Source organism: Parasteatoda tepidariorum, chromosome 4, assembly GCF_043381705.1.
Source record: "Parasteatoda tepidariorum isolate YZ-2023 chromosome 4, CAS_Ptep_4.0, whole genome shotgun sequence".
In the NCBI taxonomy this organism is placed as follows: domain Eukaryota; kingdom Metazoa; phylum Arthropoda; class Arachnida; order Araneae; family Theridiidae; genus Parasteatoda; species Parasteatoda tepidariorum.
The window spans coordinates 57,801,965-57,827,916 of NC_092207.1; the positions used below are offsets into that span (position 1 = coordinate 57,801,965).

A 25,952-nucleotide genomic window follows, 5' to 3' on the forward strand; every position below is an offset into this window, starting at 1 on the left:
CAAGTTTTAATTTAAGCAGTTGCCGGTAGTAAGCAGTGCACAGTAACATGTACCACTGAAGCCAGTTGTAGTAAAGAAAAATGGCGTTTACAGGCGGAGGGAATTATGAATAACCCTGCATTAAGGACAATGATTACGTAACAGCTTGTGCAAAACTGTATTATATTTACAATTATTATTCCGGTACAATATTGGATAAAAAATGTTTGACGATGAGTCAACATAATAAATACTTTTGGTAAGTTTGCGACGGTTTTTTCCACCTATTCTATTAGAATAAGTACTTTCTTTGAACATTATTATAAATACATTTTTGTCTTAATCAGGGGTTTGCGAACTTTCAAAATTTTTAATGCAACTTCTCAAAATGAAGTAAGTTAATTTTAACTAAGAATAATTTGCTCCAGTAGCAGTTTTCTTGAATGCCGGTGAGTTAGCCACCGGGGGATTTGCGAACCCCTGGTCTTAGCACAGTTGTATTTTAAAAGTTCTTTTTACGCATTTCCAGAGAACATCGAACCAAAGTAGTACTATCAAGGAATGATAATGGTACTTTGACATACAAGCAAATTCGTCATTGGTACTTCGAGGCTGATAAATCGAATGGTACGCTAGATGACGTCATTACTTCTCTGAATGTTCCTATGGTGGTAATTAGATTTTTTCTTTCTACATTAAAACTACTTCTATTTACTCTACTACTTCTATTTACTACTTCTATTTACTCTTCTACTTCTACTTACTACTTCTATCTACTTTTTGGATCTTTCCAATGTTAGTTTCCATGAAAGCCTCCCTACCACGCTTGATAAGAAAGACTGTGTGCCTGACTTCCCCAGACAATTGTCCCTGGAAATCATCTATAAAATCCCTCCAAACGACATCAAAATGTACTCTGATGGCAGTAAAAGGGATAAACAGACAGGTTGTGGAGTGTTTATTGAAACACCTCGAGAGAACTACACTCTTCATCAACGAAACCCCGATTTTTGTTCCGTCTTTCGAAGCGAACTAATTGTAATCGACCGCGGACTAGAGAAAATCTTGAGTGAAGGGCACTTTGGAAATACTTGGATACTATCTGACAGCCGTAGTTTAATTCAACACCTCAAAAATTGGGCCCTCATTGGAGATAAAACCAGTTTTTCGATCTTACAAAAAGTAAAGCTCATTTCCCAACAGCATGAGGTCCACTTTCAATGGATCCCGTCCCACGTCGATATCCACGGCAACGAGTTGGCTGACACTCTTGCAAAGAAGGGACTAGACCATCCAGTTCCCTCCACCTCAGAGCTTACATACCTTGAACTTTTTGCAAGGCAAAAGGCCCAGAACAAACAAAAGTGGCTGCTTCCACCTATTCACTACTGGTATAAAGCAAAAAGACCAGGACTCTCTCTATCTCTCCCTGGTGACAGGCAAACCAACACCTGCCTATCCCGACTGGCCAGTGGACACCTGAAAAGTCTCACATTTTCTGCAAATCAAAAGATCTTTCCTCTTTGCCCTAAATGCCAACAAAACCAGGCATCACTTGAGCACATCTTCAACTGTTTAGGGCAGGACTGGAACGTCATTCATTCCACTTCCCTTTTAGTTTCGGACTTCCTAACTGTTAACGGATTCAGATGGGAATTAGCAACAACAACACTACTTCTATTTACTGCTTCTGGAAATTAAAAAATTGTTGTTAATAATGCCCTCTTTGTACACGTGTTATTTTCTCTACTAAAGTTAAATGCATTTGAAAATATTTTAAAACTATTATTTCCTAAGGTATAAAAAAACTAAAGGTATTGTGGTTGGTGCGGGATAGGAAGTAATATACGAAGCGGTCTACATACTTTGTTTTATAATCGTGTATTGACGGAGCATAAATGTAAGTGAATTGGAAGCTATAACGTATATCTTTATAACCTTATAAATATGAACAAGACCCTGAAGGCAAGAATTTCTAAGTCAAAGTACCAGAAAAACCCACTTTCATGAATGACATAGAGAGAAATTGTCAGCGTTAACACTATATATACAAGGTAAAAATGAAGAAAACCAACTCAGTTATACGATAAGTAGTATATTTTAGCCCATTATCTCTTTACATCTGTAGACATTTTAACGTTAGCTTAACACCTCAATAGCCTTGTAATTTTGAATCCAAACCAGAAGCCAAGGGAACTCCTGGATCAAGTTTTGGGAGAAATTTGCTTTCGTGGAGGACTCTTTGAGGGAATTAACCGGCATTTGCGTTGCATGGAGTGGAAAATCATGGAACCTCCCACAGTTAGTGTGACGACAAGGGAACTCTGACTCATAATCTGTCTACCATTGAGGATATTTTTTATATATTATAATCGTCGTTGAACAACATGCCCAATTTTATGGGCTTACGACTACTAATGTTACATCTCCGTAGCCTTGTAATTTTGAACCCAATCCAGAAGACAAGGAAACTCCTCGATCGAGCATTCGGAGAAATTTGCCTTCGTGGAGGACTTTTTTGATGGAGCTAACCCTCATTCGCGTTACATGGAGAGGAAGACCACGAGAACCACCCACGGTTAGCCTGTCCGTAAGGGGACTCTAATCCATGATCCGTCTACCACTGAGGATATTTCACGTCAGCACTGTGGTCGATGCAAGCCGGATGCAGAATTCGTATCAACTGGGATTCGAACCCGGTTCGCCTCATGGAAAGACGAACGCTCTATCACCTGAGCCATCGCCGCTCAGCGTAACACTAGAGTCGATGCAGGCCCGAATAAACCAGAAATCGCTAGGAATCGAACTTGGATTGATAATTTTTGTAGTGAGCGCTTAATACACGAAACCAAAATAGCCGAGATTGATAATTTGATGATTATTTTATATGCGCCGATGTTTTATAGATTAATGATTTTTCTAACATGATGAGGTTTAAGTAAATATTTTATTTGTATCGTTTCATAAAAAAAGGGTTCCAGTTCTGCTTAATACTTTTCGAAACAAAACTTAAAAAAACTATTTTTTTGCTTTCTCTAACTAGATCATGTTTTTTTTCAGATCCTATTTTTTTTTAAAATGCTTTCTCTCAAAGTTGGCAAGACTCAAGTTCCTTCTATATTTAAAGACTCTTCTAGTTATTTTTTATAATTTACGTTTAACAGTCGATTTATTTACCGGATGGGTAGCGTTTAATATTTAATCTAATGATTATTTTATTTCTAATAGGATGGAGGCTTTGTAAATATTTCATTTTAGCTTATAATATCAATTCATTTAATGGATGTATTGCTTTCAGTGTCTACACATCCGATATTGATGATTTTTTCTAACATGTTAAGGTCAATATAAGGATGCTTTTTTTAAAAAATTTGATATAGCCTACATATAAACTATAATTTTTCTTACTTAAATGAATTCACGATAGAATTTATTTCTTCAGACTCTTTTCAGGCAGCTGCAGCAAAGGCGAAGAAAATGAACCTAGTAAGTTTTTACTTGGGCTTAAATGCTTTATTCGCAATGCTACATCCTAGATGGTTTATTCAAAAACCAGTGAGAGAGCTGCTTTTTGATGGATACTCGGATATTCTTGTAACACTTGGCCATAAATTCATGCATATTCCTTATGACAAGTTTGGCTGGTTTTATCAAGTGAGTCAGATATTTTATATTTTCATTGTCATTTAATGGGTCGATTAATATTTACAATATTTAAATGTATTGAATAGCAGTTAAGTCGTTTTCGTCTATGGCGCAAATTACATGTTTAGAAAAATAAGACATACTAGGAGGCTCCGCCCCCTGCTCGCTAACGCTCGCCAACCCCCGAGAATTGCTACGCAATCCTATGTGGTTCACGCCGTGAACCATGGCTCGCTGCGCTCGCTCGCCAATGAACACAATGTTCTAGCACAAAGACATAATATATTATCATCAAAGACATAGTATTTTATCATCAAAGACATAGTATTGTACTTATGTAGAAGAATTCTACCAATGTTCTTATTGGCTTTTAAAAAAGTATATTAGCTATTTAGATTGTACATGGTGAAAAAATCAAAACATTAGCTAAATAAGAAACATATTAGCAAAATAAATTATCAAATATTGCTTCACTAATATTCTGCATTTTAAAGCGTGAAAATTCAATGCATAAATAAACGCGAAATATAAAAAAATTCAATGCATTCAATACAAACACTTAAACGTTTTTTAGACGTTTAGGTAGCTCCCAGTAGAAAAATATCAATTCAACAGCGGCCTTTTAAAGCATTCTCACTTCAATTAACTAATTAATTCCTAATTGAGTTTAAATTAAATATTATCATGTTTTTAGGGCATGAATCTGAATTGAACAACCTGATAATGCTCACTCTGGTTATTGTTTCCTTTTTTAAAAGCGCTATATGTTGAGCCACCTCATTAGATTTGCCATGTGACATTTTTAGCAGCAATCATTGGTCTATTTTCTAACGTTGCCATTCGGGGAGTTGTAACGAGGCATTTTTTTGGTGCCGTGTAAGAGAAATATATATATAGATTTGTTTTTTTATTTATTTGTTTAAAAAATTTAAAAAATTTGTCTTTAGAACAACATGCAGACTTGAAATGTACTTTTAAAAAAAATCGACATAGCTCAAAATGAGTGAATAAAGGCTATAAAAAATGATTCTAGCATTGTTTCTTAAACTACTCCAAACTATTGTATTTTAAAAGAAATATTGTAGTTAGAACAATAAAGAAATTAAATGAATTTTCAATTTTTTTGGTGCTTGCCTTTGTCATGTTAGAGTTACAAACTTGAGGTCTTTATTTACCATTGAAAAAGTATATGTAGTGTTGTCCAGTTTCAATAACAAAATTTTGAGTGATGTTCATATCTTCAAACACTTATTTCAATTTATGCCTGTCTTTTGAAACACATATTTTTAAATATATCCATTTTTATCAAATGCCCATTCCAGTAGATTTCACATTTTGCATAATTTGAGCTATCTGTAAAATTGAAAGATCAGCATGATGGCATTAAAAATACGCGCTTAATTATAATTTTTGAACGAATGACATGTTGATATAAATGAGGAATTGCTCTTAACCTATAAAATTACTGCTCATAAATCGATTCTGTTGTGCTTTAAATCAATAATTACGTATTTAGCCTGCGTGCTCGATATGTTGTAAGGAAATTTCATTAAATAGTAGTCCTATTAAAATAACAATTAGTATACTTTTGAAAGTTAAACTTAATTTATATTTTCTTTAAGTTAAAATTAAAGAAATTCAAGATTTCTGCTAACATCTGAAAAGTTACAGAGTTTAGTTTGATGTACGACTATTTCACATCCTAATGACATTGTATAATCTAATAATAATTACTTTAAATTCTAATTTTTTTTACAGCGAAATGGATCAGATGATGGAATAATAAACATCCATACTGGGGAAAATGATATAAATAATATAGACGAAATATTCACGTGGAAAGACCAAAAGTAAGCATTAAATCTTGTATTTTTAAGAGATCTATAACATGACACAATTTGCTAATTTTTTACACAAATCATGACAAATTATTTTGAAAGAAAACTGCATATTGTGACTGGAAAAGGGTTTTCGTCAAAAAATAATATATTTGATTCTGTGACGCTAAAAGTTATTAAACATTAATCATTTCTACATGTATTAAAATCGTTATTTACACGTGAAATGAGTTAGCATAAAATTTATTTGTCCAATTAAAATAAAAAATGGTGTGCATTATTTTCTTATTCCCATGATATTTTTTTTCCAACTCACACTTTGAAAACAACCTTCTCAGATGAACATTGCATTGAATTCTGATTTGTTTTATTTTTTAATATGGAAGGTATAAATATTTAGTTATCGCTATGTTTTTATTAATAATAACCATATTAAAACTCGTCATGACGTATGGGCCTGTAGCCTGGTATTCTCAACAATAATACACTGCTCAAAACAGTTAAAGGATATTGAGGTTGTGGGTAAATCTTGCACATGGAGAATTGTTTGAATGATTGATATATTATATATGATATATACTGATTGATATATTATATTTAATTGATTGATATATTTAAATATTATCGTCAGACGTAGAAGGATATATGAGATAAAGAGGACATTTGCTTGTCAGAAAAAATGCGTTTTATTTAGCATTTGGGTACAAAAGGAAGAAACACAATTTGTGCATATTAGATAAACAAATAAAAAAAGAGGTTTCCTTAAAAGAAAATCGTTTTTACTAGGGGGTATGGTTTCCCTGAACTGCCAGCAACGTTGAACACCTTTGAGGCATAGAATCAATGAGGTTATTAATGAGCGGCTGGGGTATTCTATCCCACTTCTCCAAAAGAGCTCTTTCCAGTTTGTGGGGATGGTAGATGTTCAGCAATTCGTCTGCCGAGAATGTCCCAATAAGTTCGATTGGGTTCATGTCCGGAGAACACGCTGGCTTATCCATTCGTATGATTCCTTCCTCCAAAAGGAAATCATTCTCCAAGTTAGCACGATGTGATCTGCATTTGTCGTCCATTAACATGGAGTCATCTCCAATTGCTGAAGCGTAAGGGGCTGTAATAGGTCTCAGGATCTCATCCCTACATCGGCGACTGGTCAGAGCTCCATTTTGAATGATATGAAGATTGCTGCTCCCATCAATGGAGATGCCAGCATAGACCAGCACTCCCCCACCACCAAATCTTACACTTTCGTGCTCGAACGCAGGATTGTTTCTAGTGCCACGTACCCTCCAGAGGATAATACGCCCATTATCAGGATGAACAGAACAACGGGACACGTCTGTGAGAAGAATATACGCCATTCATTTCTCCTCCAGTTCACATGCTCTACTGCCACATACGCGACGGTACCTTGCTGTTAACGTGACACACACCATTGGTTGGCGAGCATACAAAACAACAGCATGAAGGCAGTTTCCGACAGTTTGTGTTGAAACTGTAGTGCCAGTAGTCGAGCAAATGTTTTGTAGAAGAAGAGTGGCATTGTCGTTAGCGTTAAATAACGGTCTTCATCAGGCGTTGTTGCACGTCTACGCTCTTGCCTTGATCTTCGGCCTGCTTTTCCAGTCTCCAAAAAAAAGTTCCAGATACTGGAAATCATACTTTGTAAAACTCCAATGGCTACTGCTACATCGGCTTGTGCTTGACCCTCTCTAATCGGCCAACAACGTCCCAAGTTTCTGATTCGGTTTGATAACTTCGTCGAGACATCGCACTCATCGAAACAAGGCGTTTACTGAATGTCAATCATTTTTTCTCATTTTGCTTTGCATTAATTGAAAGTTAAATCAAATTCGCTGCCGCTAAAGCGTCGTCTTCGGCGTCAAACTCATAATTTGCATACTGCGAAGTTTAAAAATAAGAAAAAATTGCAGTTGTGATTCCTTTCTTCCATTTTATTCAAAACAAATTTGCTTATACCGTTATTTTATATAAGACACCGAGTTAACTTTTCATCTGTTCAAATATCTGCTTTTTACATATCTTGCATTTTTACNAATTGTTAATAACTAATATAATAATATTTAAAATCAGGTATTTATTTTTTTTCTAGTAGAGGATAGTCTACTTTACTCGTCTGTCAATTAATACTAATAATATATTGGATTTTTTGTTAGTAAAAATAGTTAAGTAAAAAATGTTACAATTGACCCCACTCTCCCCTACCGTTATTTTATACAAGACTTACAGCATTCTTAAATTGTTTTGAGCTGTGTATTTCTGAAGGTAAAGGTTCATTTCCTAGTATTCCCTACACTGATGATTCTATTAATAGTATATTATTAATAATAATCGAACATATCAGATAAAATACAATTTGTGTTTTTTTGAGAAAAAAAGGAAAGCTTATAGATGGAGAAAATGTTCCTTTTCTTTGGTCGTCAACTCAGTAATATTTTTTTAAAAAGAGAGAAAATTGTCTCTCTCTTACTTACATGCTTCTCATATTTCATACTTAGCCTAAAACTGTCAGTTATTGCTTACAACTACAGTATTTTATACATTGTCGGTTGCATATGAATTTATAATTTTTTTAAAATTTTTTTTCTTCAAAACTCCCCTAAATTAAAAAAAAATATTGACATGCATAATCTTCAATACTTTTTCACATTTGTTGTTCCGTTTTTATTTTTGTTTTCCATTTTTTCTTTCAGTGAGACAGCGTCATATGCATCTCCATGCAACAAGATTACAGGGTCTGGTAAGTAGTAAATGAATAAATCACATAATTTAAATTCTTTATATTACTAACAAAAGAAGCTATAAACTCTAATTAATTTTATTTAAACTAATAATCTACGTGTCTAGAAATTTAATCTTGTTCTCTCTATAATACGCCAACATATTGTATGATATGTAATTTTTCACTCAGCAAAATCACTCATACAATTTTAATAATTGTGTAAAGAATTGTATAATGAATTTTTTTAAAAGTAATAATATTTTTCTTAGAATTTTATCTAATTGTTATGATACAATATTAGCATTTGCATGATAAATAAACAAATAATGCTACAAATTAAATTATACAATAGTTAAAAATTAGTTTACAATAGTTGAATTAGCTTAAAGGTTTTTCTGTATAAATAAAGAGGCAAGTGTATGAATAAATTATATAACATGAAAACGATTTTGAGATAATCGACTTTTAACTCTTTTTTATATCTTTTCATATCTCTTTCATTACACTAATGAAGCATATATGCTGCACGCGTTATTAAATGGATTAACACACGTACTTTATATACCACAATAAAGTTATTTTTTGGCTATAATGTTGTGTAACAATTTATATTATGCATTGTATAATAGTATATCATTAAGAGCATTTTAGTTATAACTTTATAACGTTATAAATAATGCATTTTATTTTTAGAGGACATTATTTAAAGATGGAATAAAATTTTGTACCGTATGTTTTAAAAAAAATTATGAACTTTAATTCTACCCTTGAAATTCATTCACAACCTTAAGTATTAACCGCCTTTTCTTTTTAATGAGTTGATAAAAAAATTGGCTAAATTTTAGTATAAAAATTGTTAAATGTTATGAATATATTTTGCGTAGTTTCTTACTTAAATAGGAGAAACTAATATATTTAGTTATTATTATGATTCTTTTTATTAAACGCTTTTTTACAAAAGTGTAGTAGTTAGCTCCTTAATTTCGTATTATGCCCTTACCTCTAAATCTTTAAGCTTGTTTCAACCATAGAATTGTTGTAGAAGAACATAGAATACGTAATAGAAAAATTCTAGTTGAAAGTTTCGTTTCTTAACTAAAATATTGAGGTTGGGTTTTCTTTTTAATCATTCACATAATAAGATAGTTAAATTGTTATTTTGTATTGCATTAATTTTTAACCTTGTATCTGTTTTTGTTTTTATAAAATTATATATTCTGTCGTATTAATAAGTTCCTTGAAAACAATTGTGATACTTACATTTCAGCTGGAGATATGTGGCCCCCTTTTATATCTAGAGAATCAAAGATTACCATGTTTGTTCCAGATATATGCAGGTATTATATAGATACTTTACTGCTTTTATTATATGTTTTATTTGTTCTTCGTTTGCTTCTCTTTTGAATATTGTTAGAGTGACAAATAGAGATATATTTTTTCTTCTTTGATTTTCAGAAAATCATGTAAAAAATCTGATGTGATTTTAAAGTAGCAATTAAGGCCATTTTATAACAGGGAATTCAACAATGAACGAGTTGATTCCTAGTATTGTCATACTTTGTGTTACGTAACTAGATGTTATTTGGTGTTACGTAAAAACGACTCTTTTCATATGCTTTTAAATTCTGTACATTAGCAGTTAAAGCTTTTTTAGTCCAGAGAATTCAGCAATAAACGAGTTTATTCCTTTTATTGCTGAATTGTTAATTGCATATTTTACATTATTGGTGTTACGTAAAGACCACTCTTAACACATACTTTTAAATTCTCTTTATTAAAATAGCAGTTAAATCTATTTGAAATATAGAGAACTCAGCAATAAACGAGTTCATTCCTTGTATTGTTATTTGTATGTTTGGTGCTAGGTGATAACCGCTCTTAATATATACTTTTAAATTCATTATTCAAAATGAAAAAAAAGGTATGTACATTAAGACACACATAATTAATATTGGAACGAGAAAAAAAAATTGAAATCTGAAGAATCAATTGTGAGGAAGACGGGACTAAAATCATTTACCTCCTAACTTGAAATCCCGAGATAGCTCAGGCATATAGCTTATATCAGGCATATAGCTCGAGGGGATATCTTTTTATCCTTTTACAAAATAATTGTTCAGTTAAGGGGTTAAAACCATTCTGATTGCCGGTGGAACTCGGAAACATTTGCAACATCTCTCTGTTTCTTCCGGCAATCTATCAAAGTCTTATGTTTCTCTTTATTTTTGACAAGGATTCTTAAAACATACATTAAGGGTGGTCAATTAGGAACATTTTTCTGTACATTGAGATTAAACCAAGGCTACGTTATCTTCAACTTAACTTGTCCGACTGTAATTTCGCTACTTTTTAAAAACTAGAAAGGGATGAGCGAATTTTAATGTGTAAACTATACTAATCGAATAATTATCTGCGAATTTAATCTTCGTAACGCTTGTATAGAAGAAAAAAAATGGAGATACGTTGACTAATACAGAAAAGTTACAAAATCTTTGAATTTTCGAAAATATAGAAAATTTCGGTAATTGTAGATAAAGAAACCTAAATCTTGAAAACCTAATCGTGATTGAAAAATTCTTAGAATGCGAAAAATACATGTTTTGAACATAATATCTGTGCTTCTTATAAAGTATACTTATAATCTTTGAATTAACAAAATAATTCAAAGATTATAAGTACACAAGTTACAAAATCTTTGAATTTTCGAAAATATGGGAAATTTCGTTAATTGTAGACAAAGAAACCTTTGATCTTTGAATTAACAAATCTTTGAATGATTGTGTACCTATAATCTTTGAATTAGTAAAGTTAACAAAGTAATTCAAAGATTATAAGTACACAAGTTATAAAATCTTTGAATTTTCGAAAATATTGAAAATTTCGTTAATTGTAGACAAAGAAACCTAAATCTTGAAAACCGAATCGTAATTGAAAAATTCTTAGAATGCGAAAAATACATGTTTTGAACATAATATCTGTGCTTCTTATAAAGTATACTTATAAAGTATACTTATAAAGTATTACTTATAAAGTATTGTGGTGTATTATGATACAATGAAATGGTTTTAAAGTGTTATAAGTATTGTAGTATATTTGTGACTACCAATATCTTGAATTGCAAATTCCTTTTTTAAATTCTATATTCAATTCTTATTTCTATACAGTTGTATAACATGTTTCTTTCACTTTTTTTTAGATCCATATCCTTCACATACTTAGAAGACGTAGACATAAGGGATATAACAGCGTACAAGTTCTATACAGATAGAACACAATTAGACAATGGAAAATATGATAAGAATAACAAGTGTTTTTGCTATGAAGATCAGTGTCTTCCAGCTGGTGCTGTTAACGTCAGCGTCTGCAAGTTTGGTAAATAATTCCGAATAATTTTCTTTAATATCGAATTTCAATTATGCTTTTGACATGCATTAAGATCATTTACAGATTTTCTTTAGATGACGTGGCTCAGGAGCATATGTTCACAAGGTTATAAATTAAATATTTCATACCTATTAAGATTTGGATTATGTAAAAAAACATCTTAATTTAAAAAATTAGTTGAAAAAGTGCTTTTTTTTCAAAGTAAACTTTTTCTCATTTTTTGTAATAATTTCTTTGTTTCTTTTAACAAAACTTCTGAATTCAATGTCTGTAAGCCCTTACAGAACACTTCGCTGTGGAAAACAATGAAATAATAGATAACTAAATAAATAAATAAATAAACAAAATAAATAAGAAACAATAGCGAGTGTATGAATTGAATTAAGGGTATATATTATTGATTTCCAGCTATAACAAATTAAATTGTTATTATTATAATTAAGTTAATGTTATAAAATTAATTATAATTCAATAAATTTTATATTCTGTTGTGGGTTATTTTTCACACAAGGGCGTCGAACAGGTGTAGAACAGGTGTCTCTCAATGAATCTCTCAATAACCTCTCAAAAGAATGAGGTTAGAACTAAAAAGAAATTATCATCCAAAATTTAAAAAAACTTTAACAAGATTATGCGAAATATATTAATTAAAAAATAGATATTTTGCCGAAACCAAAATGTTTTTAGATTTGCTGAAATCTCTCCAGGGTCTATTATTTTTCATAAATTTTCTGACTGGCATAATTTCGAGAATTTTCAAATTATAATGAAAAATTAAAAAGTAAGCATCCTCCTTACCTTTTTAAATTTAAATAGATTAAAATTTATCTGTAACAGTACTGAATGTATAGTTTTAAAAATGTTTCACCCTCAGAATTACTTAACTCATCAGACACATCATCGAATACGGCTTCCTAATTTGTTGTTGTGTTTCCCATTCGAACTTGGAAAAACAGGAAAAGGTACAGCTAAACGCTGCCCGCATCATCACTGGATTGAGACCTAGTTGCCCTTCCGATATAGTCTTTTATGAGGCTGATCTACAACCTTTGCACATTGGAAGACAAGCCAAGATCAAATATTACAATAAAAAAAATCTCCAGCTTTGGAAAATACATCCGAACTTCTAAATTCCTAAACTATTAAAAGCTCAATCAAAGACTAAAGAAAAATAGCCAATTTAGTCAAGTTCCGTCACAACATTTAATTGCGGACAATGTAGAACCGTATTCTCTTCATAGTTTTCTGAATCCTATGGAAGACCTTTCCAGAGTTCACTTTCACTACAATTTTTGTACGCCTGTTAATAAGATGGATTTTGTTCCTGACCATCACAAATGGCCTTAGTGGTTATAAATATGATTCATCAGTGTGAATTTAAGATTTACACTGACGGCAGCAAAATCAACGATGGAGCAGGCAGTAGAATCTACATTGAAACTCCACAAAGCAGATTAACGTAACTTAATCAACGTAATCCGGACTTCAGTTCTGTGTTTCGAAGTGAACTGCTGGTGATCGACGCAGGACTTCAATCGGTCCTGAATGAGAATAACTCTAACAACCTTTGGATACTTACTGACAACCGCAGCTCGATTCAACACCTGAGCAACTGCACCCACATAGGAGATGAAACAAGCTTTCTGTTTGTCATAAAGAAATTAAATCTAATCTCCAGTTCATTTCCATTTGGTCCCTTCACACATTAACATCCATGGGAATGAAATAGCTGACAGTCTTGCTAAAAAAGGTTTAAGTCATTCCTCCCCCTCTTCTACATAGTTGACTCACTTAGAAATTCTCTCCCGAATAAAAGCACAAAATTAGAAAGCCTGGTTGTCACCTCCACAACATTACTGGCATAAGGGTAGGAAACCGGATCTATCTAACACCTCCTAGAAGAAAGAAGGCCTCAGCACGGATCAATCCAGTAGTCCGACGTCACGAACATTAGTTGCGCAGTGGATGAAAAATAAGAAAGATGGCACTACTTTCGGAAGATGGCACGCTCGGGCTACTAAGCTGGGCAGTGGTGGTTAATACGAAAAATATCATTAGGTTTGAACTACTAAGGATCAAATTTCTTGTTTATGGTATCCCGTCCTGAGGTCTTCTCTTTTCTAAGAGGTATTGGTTTACCTGTAACACTTCCTTGCGACCGGAGGTCTAACACCAACCTCTCACTTCTTGCCATCGGCTACATTAAGTGCCTACTATATTCTGAGGGCAGAAAGACCTACCCCACCTTGCCCTAAATGCCACAATACAGAGCTTCACCTTAACACATCTTGGATTGCTCCGAACTTTTATGGAGAGGCATCTGTACTTCCCCCATACTGGTTATTGATTTCATGCGTGTCAATGGATTAATCGACATGGTCTGACTCCGACAGACCAGACTGGAGATTAGAAAACAGCAACCACAGAAATGTTATGTAAAATAATTTATGTATTCAAACAATATTCGTCCCGCAGTGGACTGATCGTTAAGACCCGGTTCTCAGCAGATCACCGAAGTCAAGCATCACTGGCTGCGGTCAGTGTGCGGGTGGGTGACCACTTGGATCAGTCTGCGTAGGGACCGAGGGTGTGCGGTATGGGTCCTCGTTAAACTGTTCTACCGTAAAGTGCTCGACTTCGCTTGCATGTCGTCGGGCTATCGAAGAGGGGATGCCATCCCCTCTGCAGAGGATCAAAATTGTGATGGCATGTCTTCGGATCATCCTTAGGGATGTTTCCCAGACTGTCGCCAATACCGGTCAGCTCTAGTGCGACGTAAGTTAACTACAACAACAACAACNCGATATATATGTATCCTCAAAAATCTTAATTTTTCTCCAACTTTATTGACTTGACATAGTTTTTTATTTTTAGTTATGTAACATAGAATAATTTTCAGAAAAATAATTTTGGGGAATTTAATTAAATGTTTTTTAAAAGATTTTATTCAAGAGAAGCTGCCTCTCATTTGATGGTTGTAAGAAATAGAACTTTATTTATATAATATGTTCTGATACTTGTTTTTGTGTATAATTAAGGAAATTAAAAGCGAACAATGTTTTCCAAATTTCGTTGAATTAATATTGTATAATTATTTTAAATATTTTGATAAAATAAAATATAGACGTTTAGTGCTGCTCTCTGCTTTTTATTTTTAAAACTAGAAATTTACTGTGAAATTGGGATGTAATAATTATAAATAATAATAGTAGAAATGTTAAAAAAGAAATTTTAAACTTTCGAAAAACAATATTCTTTTTAATATTTTAAAAATAGATGTAAGGTAAAACATAAAGTGTTTAGCGCTGTTATTTTTTGAATTAATAGAAAATGTTACAGTTCTTATGCAGTGTAAATTTTGGAATTTTGTGCATATTATGCATGGTATGTTTGTACGGCTAATATATTATTTATTAATTGATTTTTTTAAAAAATTTTATTTTCTAAGCAGCATTTTTAAAAAAAAATTGTTCTCAGTTTGTTTAACATCGATCATTAATTGCTACTACGCTCTATAAAATTGTTCACGTTATAGTTTAGTGTCTAAGCTGTTATATAAATTTTTTTCCAAAAAAAATTATTGCCTGTAAAATATTTCTGTGTACTGGATATTGTATAAAAATACTTTCGAATTTTAGAACATAAATTTTTTTTCCCTCGAAATTTTGTGATGTGATTAAATAATGTTTTTGTGCTGCCATCTATTGTATATTTAGAATACTATTAAAATGAAGCTTTTTTAATCATTGTTTTTCGTTAAATAAAATTATTATTATAATTTTGTCTTTTAGCAAACCAATTATATTATTTTTCAATATAATTATCTGATCAATTTCATTTTTTAAAATTATCATTAGAGAAAAAATGGATTTGGAGTTATTGATGGAAATAAATAAAATAGAATAATTAAAATTCTCGAATATATGAAATAGTATACTGGAATATATGAATAGTATTTACTTATTTGAATCAAAGGAAATAAAACTATCTTTTATTTTTAATTAAATATAATTATTTTCGAAATTTTGAGACTCGTAACTGTTTGAACCTTCATCTACTCAATGTTTGGAATGTCATTAAACTTTTGAAAATGACGCGTTTTTCACATTTATTATTTTATCACAAGCATTATTAATAATAAACTGTCATTATTTTAACTGCCAAATATTTAATTAATTAGTAATTTATCGATTATTATTCTTGCCAGTTTATTATGTTGTGACACTTATTTGGCCAATGCAATTTATTTTTTAAATTAATCTTAGTAAAAGGAAAATTGATTGACACGTCCTTTTGTTTTAGATGCACCGGCTGTTGTGTCATTCCCGCATTTCTTGTTTGGGGAATCTATCTACACCGATGGTGTAGAAGGGCTGGACCCAGATCCCGAAAAACATCTTATGTACTTAGATCTTGTACCAGTAAGTTATTTACTTAACTGTGTAATACGTATTTTTTAGTCCCTAAAGTTCATGTCGATTTTCGTTAAGCAGCATACAGAAAAGGTTTGAATATATAAAAATTATTGATAGCAAATATTATGATTACATATTTTTTTAAAAAAAAAGTGAATTCACAGAAGCTTCTAATTAGAAGAATTAAAAACAGTTAGCGGAAACGAATCAAAAGGGGTCATCATTCATTAGAAAAGTGCACAGCCTTAAGGGCCATGACAATTCTGTTAAAGCCTAGTTGGGATGTTTTATGCCATTCACTATATTCACCAACTCTACTCTCAGATTTCCAGCTATATCGATCACGTCGCGATTCCCTTACTGCAGTGTTTCCCAAACTTATGACTATCGTGTACCCTTTCTAAATTTTTCGTAACGATGTGTACCCTATCAACAATCAAATGCACTTTCTGAATAATCGACTCAACGTTAGTCAATAACAGTGTTTCCTAAACTTATGACTTTTGCTTACCCTTTTTAAATTTTTCGTAACGCTGTGCACCCTAATAAAATAAATAAATGTATTTTTTTCTATAAAAAAATTGCTAAATTCAAAATTACAACTAGTTGTTGACAATACTAATTATTCACTGTTAACTCTGCAAAAAATAGCCAATAGAGAAATACATAATCGTAAATTTTCATGGCGAGCTTAGTTTTTAAATAACATTTTTAGAAATTTTCTTTTGTTGCAAGAAATTTCGCATAAGAACGCGTACCCCCACTAAACTGTTCCTGTACCCCTGGGAGTACGCGTACCACACTTTGGGAAACACTGCCTTACTGGAAACTAGTAAAGAAGAAAGTCAGTTACAAAATGCATAAATAATCGTATATGATATATAGTGCATATAGTGCAATATGAAAATCAAACAAACATATATTAGGTAAAAATGGTGCCGAAGAATTTTTTTAACAGTTTTTTTTTATTTATACTTTAAGGCATGATAACTTCTTTAATTTTCTTCAAATTTTCTTAAAAATTGTATGATACGAATAGGACTAGTTTGCCTTTCATGTTGGAATCGGTTAAAGAGTAAGATTAACTAAATGACAATCGCGGAGTTAAAGGCACGAAATTCGCCAAGAGCATTATTTTATCATTTTTAATTTAATCAAAAAATTATAATAAAGAAAAAGCGTTAAAAGCATTGCTTTACAAAAGCGCCTTTTAAAAATGTGTGATATGTTATTCCATTTAATATACGGGCCAATGAAAAAAACACCGCATTTTTCTCATTTATATATGAACTTGAACTTAGATGCTTACTGCTTTATTATTTAACAAAAATTTTTTTTTGAAAAAAACTTTAAATGGCTTTCTCTTAAAAAAAATAATTTTAGAAAAAAAAATTGCATTTTCCTGGGAATAAGCTTGTATTTTTTACATATTTAATGGGTACCTGTAAGTAACGTCATCATAAGTAAATCATGGCATTTGTTGATTCAGAAAGCAATCAGGTTTGACACACGCCTGACGTAGCTTACAAGTATCGAATTAAATCTGATTTAAATCACATGGTTAGGCACAATCATTTCACTTTTTCTCGAAATGCAAGCACCCAAATAATATTCATGTAATTTTTTTTCAGGAATTAGGTGTGCCATTAAACGTTGCTGCCAGAATGCAAATCAACATAATATTTGAACGTGTTCCTGAAATTTAGTTAGTAATTCTTTATTATATACTATTTTTAAAAATACATTATAATTTTCTGATTTTTTTAACAAGTATATTAGAATTTGATCTTTTTGTGCAAAGTAATAAACAACACTACAATTTGATATTTTGGTCATTTGTAATTCTACCATTAAAATGCTAATAAAATTTTTCAAACTATTTGTTGCAAAAAGTTTTCGCATAATAATAAGAAAGATTTTATTTGTCATAGATGTTTTTAAACAAAAAATAAAATTTTCATTTTGACATAGATTGTCCAATTCGAAAGAAAGTTATTTATTTCATTCGACATAGCAATTTTCATATTTTAGAAAATCTTTATTTGGCACATACATTTTCAAATACAAAGTTAGATCAATTTTAATATATTTTCTGAAAAAGGAAAAAATAGTAAATGCATGGATCATTTTCAAATTTGAGGCATTTTTGAAATTTAAATAATTTTAAAAATAAAATTAAAATTGTTTGTGATTAGGATTGATCATTATATTTTTCTTGTAGATGTTTTAAAAGTCAAATCAAGATTTTGAATTAAAGTTTAGACTTGTGGTTATCTTATTCTTATCTTACATCATTAGGTTTATTTAATGTTTTCCACAAAAATATACTATGTACATTTATAAATTTAGATGTATTATAAAAATCTGAATGATTTCGCTAAATGAAATTATAAATCTCTCTTGCAGTAAGTAATTAATTGAATAAGTTTTTAGAATATTTTGTTAAAATGAATATTTCTTATTTTTCCTTTTCAGCCAATTTCGGAACATCTCAAAGACAATATATTTCCCTATGTTTTGGTTTAGTACGGTGAGAATTTTTATAGCTTTTTTATGTGGTTAATTTTTACGATTTTAAGATTTTTTACATATTTAGATTTTACGATTTTAAGAATTTTTGAGGCTTTTTTGTTCGGTTAATTTTTAAAAATTTTAAGAATTTTTGAAGCTGTTTTGTATGGTTAATTATTACGATTTGTTAAAATTTTTTAAATATTCTAAAACATTTTTGTAAGAGCAACTTAAAATTTCACAAGACAAAACGATTTTATTTCTGATGGACTGAAAAATCAAGGGTAATCAATCATATTCAAACCTTTAAAGATGATTTAGTTTAGAAATGGGGATGAAGTTAAATGCTACCAGACATTGCCAATCCAAACACAGCCAGATTGTTGATAGTGCCTATACTGTTAAAAATTTCTAGGAAAAAATGGTTAAATAATAATTTATTTAATTCTGATTTTACTTTCTTTAAGCAGAACAGGCAAATAACTATAACTAAGATGGTATTAAAACTATTGACCAAGAGAAAAATCATTTATTGACTATTTTCACATAATACGGTTAAACAACTAGAATTTTTTCTGCACCAACTAAGTTCACAGTCAATGAAAAACGACCTCACGTTCTTAGAAAGCTGGAAGTTAATCCTTTTTCGATAAGGATTACGAATCAGTCCAGCATCGTTCATCATCATATCAGCATCATCATCATTCATTTATCAGCATCGGATTGTCTTTTAATCTTTCTAATAATCAGATGCCTAGTAATAAATTTGTGATGAACAGCTTATGAAGACATTTATTTCCTTGCATCTGAGAACACGCGTTAGCCGAGAGGTCTAATCGATGAATTTCTTGACCAGCTGAATGGGGGATTGAATCCCAGCGTTGACACTACACCATTTCCTCTCTGTCAACATATGAGAAGTTTCCAGTATCTTGCTTTTTACAATTGGTAATCCCGAACTATTGGAATACGAATTTCTCATTTACGCATATTTGACAGCACCACAGAGCTGTTTAACGCAAAAAAATCTCGTTTTTTCCATCTCTCATGATAGATGATAGTAGCCACATTCTACGATTCACTTAAAAAAACAGAGTTAAATCTCAACTCCAAAGTTCATTACCTTCCAAAAAGCCTAACATCTAACACCAATGCACTGTAAAATTTCATTTTCCGGTTTTGAAACCATGCTAGTAATAAATGGTTACAAAACCGTATAGTTTTGCATTCATGGTTCTTTAAACGTACCAGTTTTTAACGGTTTTCATACCTGTAAAGCTGAGAAAATGTTCTTAACATTAAACTTTGCGGTTAATTGAATGGGATTACTGGCAGTTATTTTAGCGTTGTTTTAGAATGAAAATTCTAACAGTGTATATAAAATGCTCCTTAAAAAGTCCTTTTATGAAATGTTTTTGCCCATTTGATGTGGGTTACGCCTAATAAAAATCATATCACCTTTATGAAAAGTTTAAATGAAAATCCACATAATTCCCTTAAAAATATCTTTTGTTTCCTTTATTTGTTTATTTTTTTGAACGTTTTTGAAAATCTAAAAGCTACATATAAAAAAATTGAAAGGATATTGATTTTAAAACACGTTATTACATTGCTTTTAATATACAGCCATTATTGTATGTACTGCTTTCGAGATTTAAATCCTTTGAATTATTGAATCTAACCCAAAACTTTTAAATTAAGTGTTCTTCGAGATAACTATTTAAGTAAAAGTAGCCGACAATTGCGTTTTACGAGGGAGAGGAATCTTGAAAATTTTACGATTGTGAGAGGTCCTTAGTGATTCCAGTCCAGGGGTCCTATTACCAACTCACTGATTCGTATTTAGCGTATGATTCAGCAAGCTGTGACCGGAATTCGAACCAGCAATAATTTTCAATCAGAAGCGAGTTTTCAATCCGTTTCTTTTTATGTTGTTTACTTACTTTTGCATCCCGCTTCTTAAAGTAGAACCTATTTCAATTTCAATACTCATTTTCTTATTAGTTCTTAATTCATTATTAAAACTTTTTAACCCTAACAATTTTTCTTTTAAATTCTAGAATGCAGTAACTGACGAAGATGTTGCATCCCAATTTAGAGTAATTACGAACACTTTACCAACTGTTGCCTTAGCAGTTAGCATCGTTTTCATTTCAATTGGAGTAATTCTTTGTGCCATCGCCTTATATCTAGCCCGTCCTTGGAATTTATTAAAAAAGGTAGCTTTTTGATTCTAACGTTCTCTTCGAATTCTTATACTTTTAAAATAATTTTCTAACCCAGGACTATTCATAATTTTTGGATCATTTATCTAAGAAGGATGAAAACTGACATTACAATTTTATTACATTGCAATAAAATTATATATTTAGGTTTATGCACGTGGCAATGAACTGATAAAAACGGAGAAATGATTAATTCCCTGATCAATTTCCTGAATTGATGATTCGATCATCAATTCAGGAAAGATGTTTAAATAACAACTATTTTCCTAAAACCCCCAACCTCTTTTCCCAAAACTTTAAGGTGATGAAGGACATATGATAAGATTTGAAAATTTTATAGCAACCCACGGCCAGAAATGCCCCCGTACGTTGCTCGGTGCTTTTCCTTATTATTAACTTCTTCTTTTTCTGTTGGCTTTGAACTGGTATTTTTATATATCTAAATAAATCATCTTAATTTAATAATTTCAAATAATTATTGCTGTTGTTGTCGTAGGCCTATTAAGTCAAGGGGTGCTATTGTTCTTGTTTTCAAGTGGCGCCATCTATGGACAAGTGTAATTTTCACTTGAACCAGAGAATGAGCAATCTCCAATTCTATTTTTATATATCTGAATAAATCATCTTAATTTAATATTTTCTAATAATTATTGTTGTTGTTGTCGTAGGCCTATTAAGTCAAGGGGTGCTATTGTTCTTGTTTTCTAGTGGCGCCATCTATGGACAAGTGTAATTTTCACTTGAACCAGAGAATGAGCAATCTCCAATTCAAAACCCGAAGAGCTATAATTTGTATTGGGATAATGGAGGACTTCGGGACCCGACTGATTTAATGTGCATCAGTGACCATTTACTACAAGGAGATTCTTCGATTGCCTGGATTCGCCTTGCCAACCAGGCTATCCCGGTCCATAATAATTATTAAAAATTACATTCAAATAGGTTTTAAATAAATGTTGTTTCATAATTTAATGATTTCGCTTCACCTTTTACAAGCTCGTCAAATCACTAAATTACGGCAAAACAACTATTCTGTCACCAATTTTCGGCTTTAATAAACATAAATTTGCATAATATTAGGATATTTTAAATAAATAAAGTTTCTTTAATTTATTCTTCGAATAATTCTTTTGAATAACTCTTCTTCAAATTTTGACTTTCTCATCATTGAAAAATGATTATAGTCAGGATCTATTTTTTCTATTTGCGGATTATTCAGAAGTTTCATGTGGATTATTCAGAAGAAGAAATTGTGATCCTTGTGTTGACTCTAAAATCGATTCGTAATACGAAAATAAATAAAATACATTAAAAAAACTTGAATTTTTTGTTGATTAGAGTTATTTTTTAAAATAATATGCGTGTTTATTATTTATCTTTTTAACCTGTGTACATTTTTTTCAGGAACAACCTACTTACGCAACAGTAAATGATGAGTAAAGGCCAAAAAGTCATTCCAAAGATCATCACTGTGAAATATTATATCATCATTTTTATAAATCATCAGATTTTGATTATTTTTGTTTGTTACTTTTTAATGCCAAAAAATAAATGTTATATTTTTACTTATATTTTCTTATTATTTACTCACTGAAATAAATTTAGAAATTCCTCATGAAGCAATGTTGCTCTGGCTAAAGTTCATAAGAAAGTACATACGAAAGATTTTACACGTAAATATAAAATATTTTATGAAAACTTTGCAATAAGCGGCAATAAAGTCATAAAGCTGAAGGCGTAATATTTGGTTTTCTAATAACATATGACTTTTTTCAAAAATTTTTTCGGTGTGCAAAGTATCTAAAGGCTTAAGGAGAAAATGCGTATGTTGTTTCAATAACACTGTGAAAAATTCGGGAAATTCCGGTGAAAAGGACCGGCACTCAGTGTGCCTGTGCTTTTTATCGTAAAATTCATTTTTACTGGAGCATGTTACGGAGCCAAAAATCTGATGCACCATAATTTTTACTGTAACATGAAATCACTGAATAACTCTAATTAAATAAATATTACTTTAAAAATTATGGCATAGTATTTATAATGGATTTCATGGTAAAATTGATTTTACGCATGATTTACCCAAAGTGCCGGTACCGTACTTTTTACAGTAATTTCATCCGGAATATTTTTCAGTGAAGTGCTTCAAGTTACTTCAAAAGAGAGGAAATAGAGACATTTGTATCAGAATACGGGTCTTATAAGTTCGAATTTTTGTATGACGGAAGGATACACTTTGAGCAATTTTGAATTTAAATCCTACCAGCAGTCATCAAATTATGTTCAAGGTATTTGAGAAGTGGAAATGGGTGCTGCATCACGAGAGCTTTTTATTGCTTCTGAGTGTTAAACAAATAAGAAACGTAACCATGGTTTCTCAGTTATTTAATGTATAAAAAATTTAACACTAGGGGAGGGTGGCCTAAAGCTGGTAGGTTAACAATAAACTCTCAAAAGTTGTAGTTTTTGGGCTTTTATCGCAGCGTTTTTGATTTTATTTCTTAAGAGAGATCTTGAACTATAAAATAAAAAATGATTAGTGCGTTATTTTAAATTTTATGATTATCTAGTATCAAAAATAAAAAACACTGAAAAAACCCGCTTTGCCCGACAAGGGGCCTAAAGCGGGTAAGCCATTCGGGCAAAGCGGGTAAGCACCATAGATTTTACAAATACAAGCGCATATTAATTTTCTTAAACATTAATAATGAGACCTTAATCACACGTATAATAAACGTTAAAAATAACATTTAAATAACAATTTTAGACTTATTTTATCAGTCTCAAATTATGATTTGTTATTCTTGACATAGTTCGCAAAAATAAGACCCTCTTCCTGAATAAGTTGTGCAAGCTTCATGAGCCCAGTCTTTACAATCTCCACATTCAATCCAATCTTCTAGCGGTGGGTCCTCATAAGGCCCCCCACAAACAAGACAAAAATACTCTTTTACAATTTTTTTCTATGAAGCTCTTTGTTTTTTAGTTTTACCTGGTTTACTTGTCGAAGGAAGATTTTTAAATTTTTTTTAACAGCAGCATTGTTTCTCAGACATTTCTTCTTTTCTTCCTTTTCTATTTGCATATTTTTAAATGGTGAATGGCTTCAGCTCTTTGAGTTTTACGTTTATGACTAGTTTTGTTCGGAGTAGGTTTTGGTAGCGGTCTAATATCTAAAGGCTTCACATGAGGTGTCAATGACTCTTCTACTGGTTGAAATGAATTGCCACTCGTTGTCGTAGAACATGAAGGATCATCTTCAACAGCTGGATCATACGAAGTTTCTTCGTTTGTGGTCGTAGCGAAATCCTTGAAGCTTGAGAGTAAATGTGATCCACGTTTTCAAATACAGATGTAGAAGTAGAGCTATCAGAATTATTAGAAAGTCGACCAGCATTAATAGATTGAATATGTGATGGGCTATCGTTGGTGTTTTCAATAACTTCAGCCCTGTCTGTCAGACTAGCTGGCAGAAAGTCAGCATCACTAAATATGTGTCGTTCCGTGGGCCATATTCCTGAGGATTTAAATCCTTGAACAGCATTTTGCGCACTAGCTGCTTTCAAATAAGCTTTCCCAACAAGTGAAGCTACGTCGTACTGAGTAATTATTCTACCTACATGGCTTCGTTGAAAAGTTAAAACTTCTTTTTCATAGCAAGTTTTGAACGGTCCATAAACGCAGCCGTCCAGAGGTTGCCTGCGATCAGTTGTTTGAGGAGGCAGCGATACAAAAATCACATTATTTTTTCTAGCATATTCAAGGGCGTCACTATATTTGTGAGATTCATGGTTATCTGATATTAAGATTACTTTTTTCTCAGGAGTTGACGGGTATTCTCGACGAAATAATGAAGCCAATCTAGGAATTTTTGCCCATTAATCCAGCCGTTGTCGTTGTCAGTGCAAGTAGCAAGGGAACCAGGGGGTGCTCCATCTAACAATCTACCAACCATTCTTTTTCTACCATAATTAAAAATGGAGGTATAAAAGATCCAGCCGCGTTACAGCAGCAGATAACAGTCGTCGATTTTCCTCTTTCCGCTCTTGAAATTACACCCACCTGTTTTTCCCCTGATTTTGACAAAATTTTCGGAAATTTATTACTGGATGCATGAATGCCAGTTTCATCCATATTGTATATTCTTGTTGGATCAATGTCATGCTTATCAATTTCTCTTTCCAACAAATCATAAAATCTGCAAACTTGAGGCCGATTGAAACCTCGTGCTCTTGCAATTGATGTTGGCTCTGGTTGCCTAACAACTATATTAGAATGTCGTTTTTTAAAACCCAAGTACCAATCATTTCCAACACTGCTGTTCTTAAAAGGATGAACGATATTATTGCGTTCTGCATACTCATAGACTAGTTTAAAAAATTCATTTTTAGTTAAGCTGTAGAAAAGATAATCGACTTGAAATACATATTGCAATAACTCAGCTTCTTGCTCATCCTTGAATACTCTTCGATATCCTCCAAGATTTTTACTGCAACTGCCCTTTTTCAGATGTCTTTGTAGAGTAGAAAGTGGGATACCATACTTTTTAGAAGCCGCAGAAACCGCAGTGGTCTCAGATTCCTTCATTGCATTCTTCATGGCCGTTTCACACCAGGTCGCCTGTTCTGTTTTTCTCTTGTATTTATTTACCATCGTTACAAAAATACAGAAAAGTTAGTTTAAAAATGTATCGGGGCATAGCGGGTGTCTACCCGTTTTGCCCTACCCGCTTTGCCCAAAAGCATATTTTTTACTAAAAAAATTATAACCTCAAATAAAAAAAAATTAAAAAAAATTGAGCATCGTAGTTTATAGGTCAATAGCGTTAGAATAATATAATAATATTGACAATAAAAAAATAAGTCGGCTTTCGACTAGCCACAAGTTACATACCTTGAGTTTTTTTAATAAACTTATTAATATTTTATTTTGTGCTTGGTTACGCCATGTCGCTTTACTTCTGCTCCGCTGGGATTGATTGAAACTCGTGAGTATTCGGGTAATCACGGCATAGTTAGATATCGGCGCTTGAGCGCGCTGCGGCAGGATACGAATGGCTACCCGCTTTAGGCTACCCTCCCCTAATGGAAAAGTTTTTGAAAGATTAAGTAAAAAGAAAAAGATTTAATTTTTAGCTGATAAAATTGTTATGAAATATTTTCAATTGTTTCACAAAAAATAAAAAAATTCAATTAAAATTTGAAAAATTTAAAAA

General features: G+C 31.7%; 3 protein-coding genes across 5 annotated transcripts in view; 2 read left to right on the forward strand and 1 right to left on the reverse strand.

Annotated features, from left to right (window-relative positions):
• LOC107445211 (protein croquemort) overlaps positions 1-22,309 on the forward strand; it is a 52,008-nt gene extending 29,699 nt beyond the window's left edge. For all 3 annotated transcript variants that reach the window (XM_071179887.1, XM_071179885.1, XM_071179886.1), the window contains exons 4-14: positions 509-650; positions 3,433-3,633; positions 5,383-5,474; positions 8,177-8,223; positions 9,473-9,542; positions 11,402-11,577; positions 15,892-16,010; positions 17,636-17,709; positions 18,480-18,534; positions 20,576-20,734; positions 22,145-22,309. In XM_071179887.1, coding sequence (XP_071035988.1) covers positions 509-650; positions 3,433-3,633; positions 5,383-5,474; positions 8,177-8,223; positions 9,473-9,542; positions 11,402-11,577; positions 15,892-16,010; positions 17,636-17,709; positions 18,480-18,534; positions 20,576-20,734; positions 22,145-22,180 — 1,171 coding nt within the window. In that variant the 3' untranslated portion in view covers positions 22,181-22,309. The remainder of the gene's footprint in view (positions 1-508; positions 651-3,432; positions 3,634-5,382; positions 5,475-8,176; positions 8,224-9,472; positions 9,543-11,401; positions 11,578-15,891; positions 16,011-17,635; positions 17,710-18,479; positions 18,535-20,575; positions 20,735-22,144) is intronic.
• LOC139425516 (uncharacterized) lies at positions 679-1,824 on the forward strand (the record flags this gene model as incomplete). The annotated part of the gene is made up of 1 exon (XM_071180527.1): positions 679-1,824. A coding segment is annotated over one exon (1,002 nt), but the record flags the coding sequence as incomplete, so codon positions are not given.
• Positions 22,310-23,812: 1,503 nt separating the features above from the next.
• On the reverse strand, positions 23,813-25,390 carry LOC107445205 (uncharacterized). The gene is made up of 3 exons (XM_071180344.1): positions 24,690-25,390; positions 24,088-24,508; positions 23,813-24,046 (listed from the first exon to the last, which is right to left on the reverse strand). The coding sequence occupies exons 1-3, from the start codon at positions 25,388-25,390 to the stop codon at positions 23,813-23,815; spliced, it is 1,356 nt and encodes a 451-aa protein (XP_071036445.1).
• Positions 25,391-25,952: the final 562 nt, after the last annotated feature.

What these genes read in the sequence shown, in the direction of transcription:
- LOC107445205 (XM_071180344.1), bottom strand. Translation starts at nt 25,390, where the DNA reads ATGGTAAATAAATACAAGAGAAAAACAGAACAGGCGACCTGGTGTGAA. An exon ending in ATTATGGTAGAAAAAGAATG is followed by an intron (nt 24,509 to 24,689) that starts GTTGGTAGATTG and finishes TCACAAATATAG; the next exon opens with TGACGCCCTTGAATATGCTA. An exon ending in ATAGCTCTACTTCTACATCT is followed by an intron (nt 24,047 to 24,087) that starts GTATTTGAAAAC and finishes TCAAGCTTCAAG; the next exon opens with GATTTCGCTACGACCACAAA.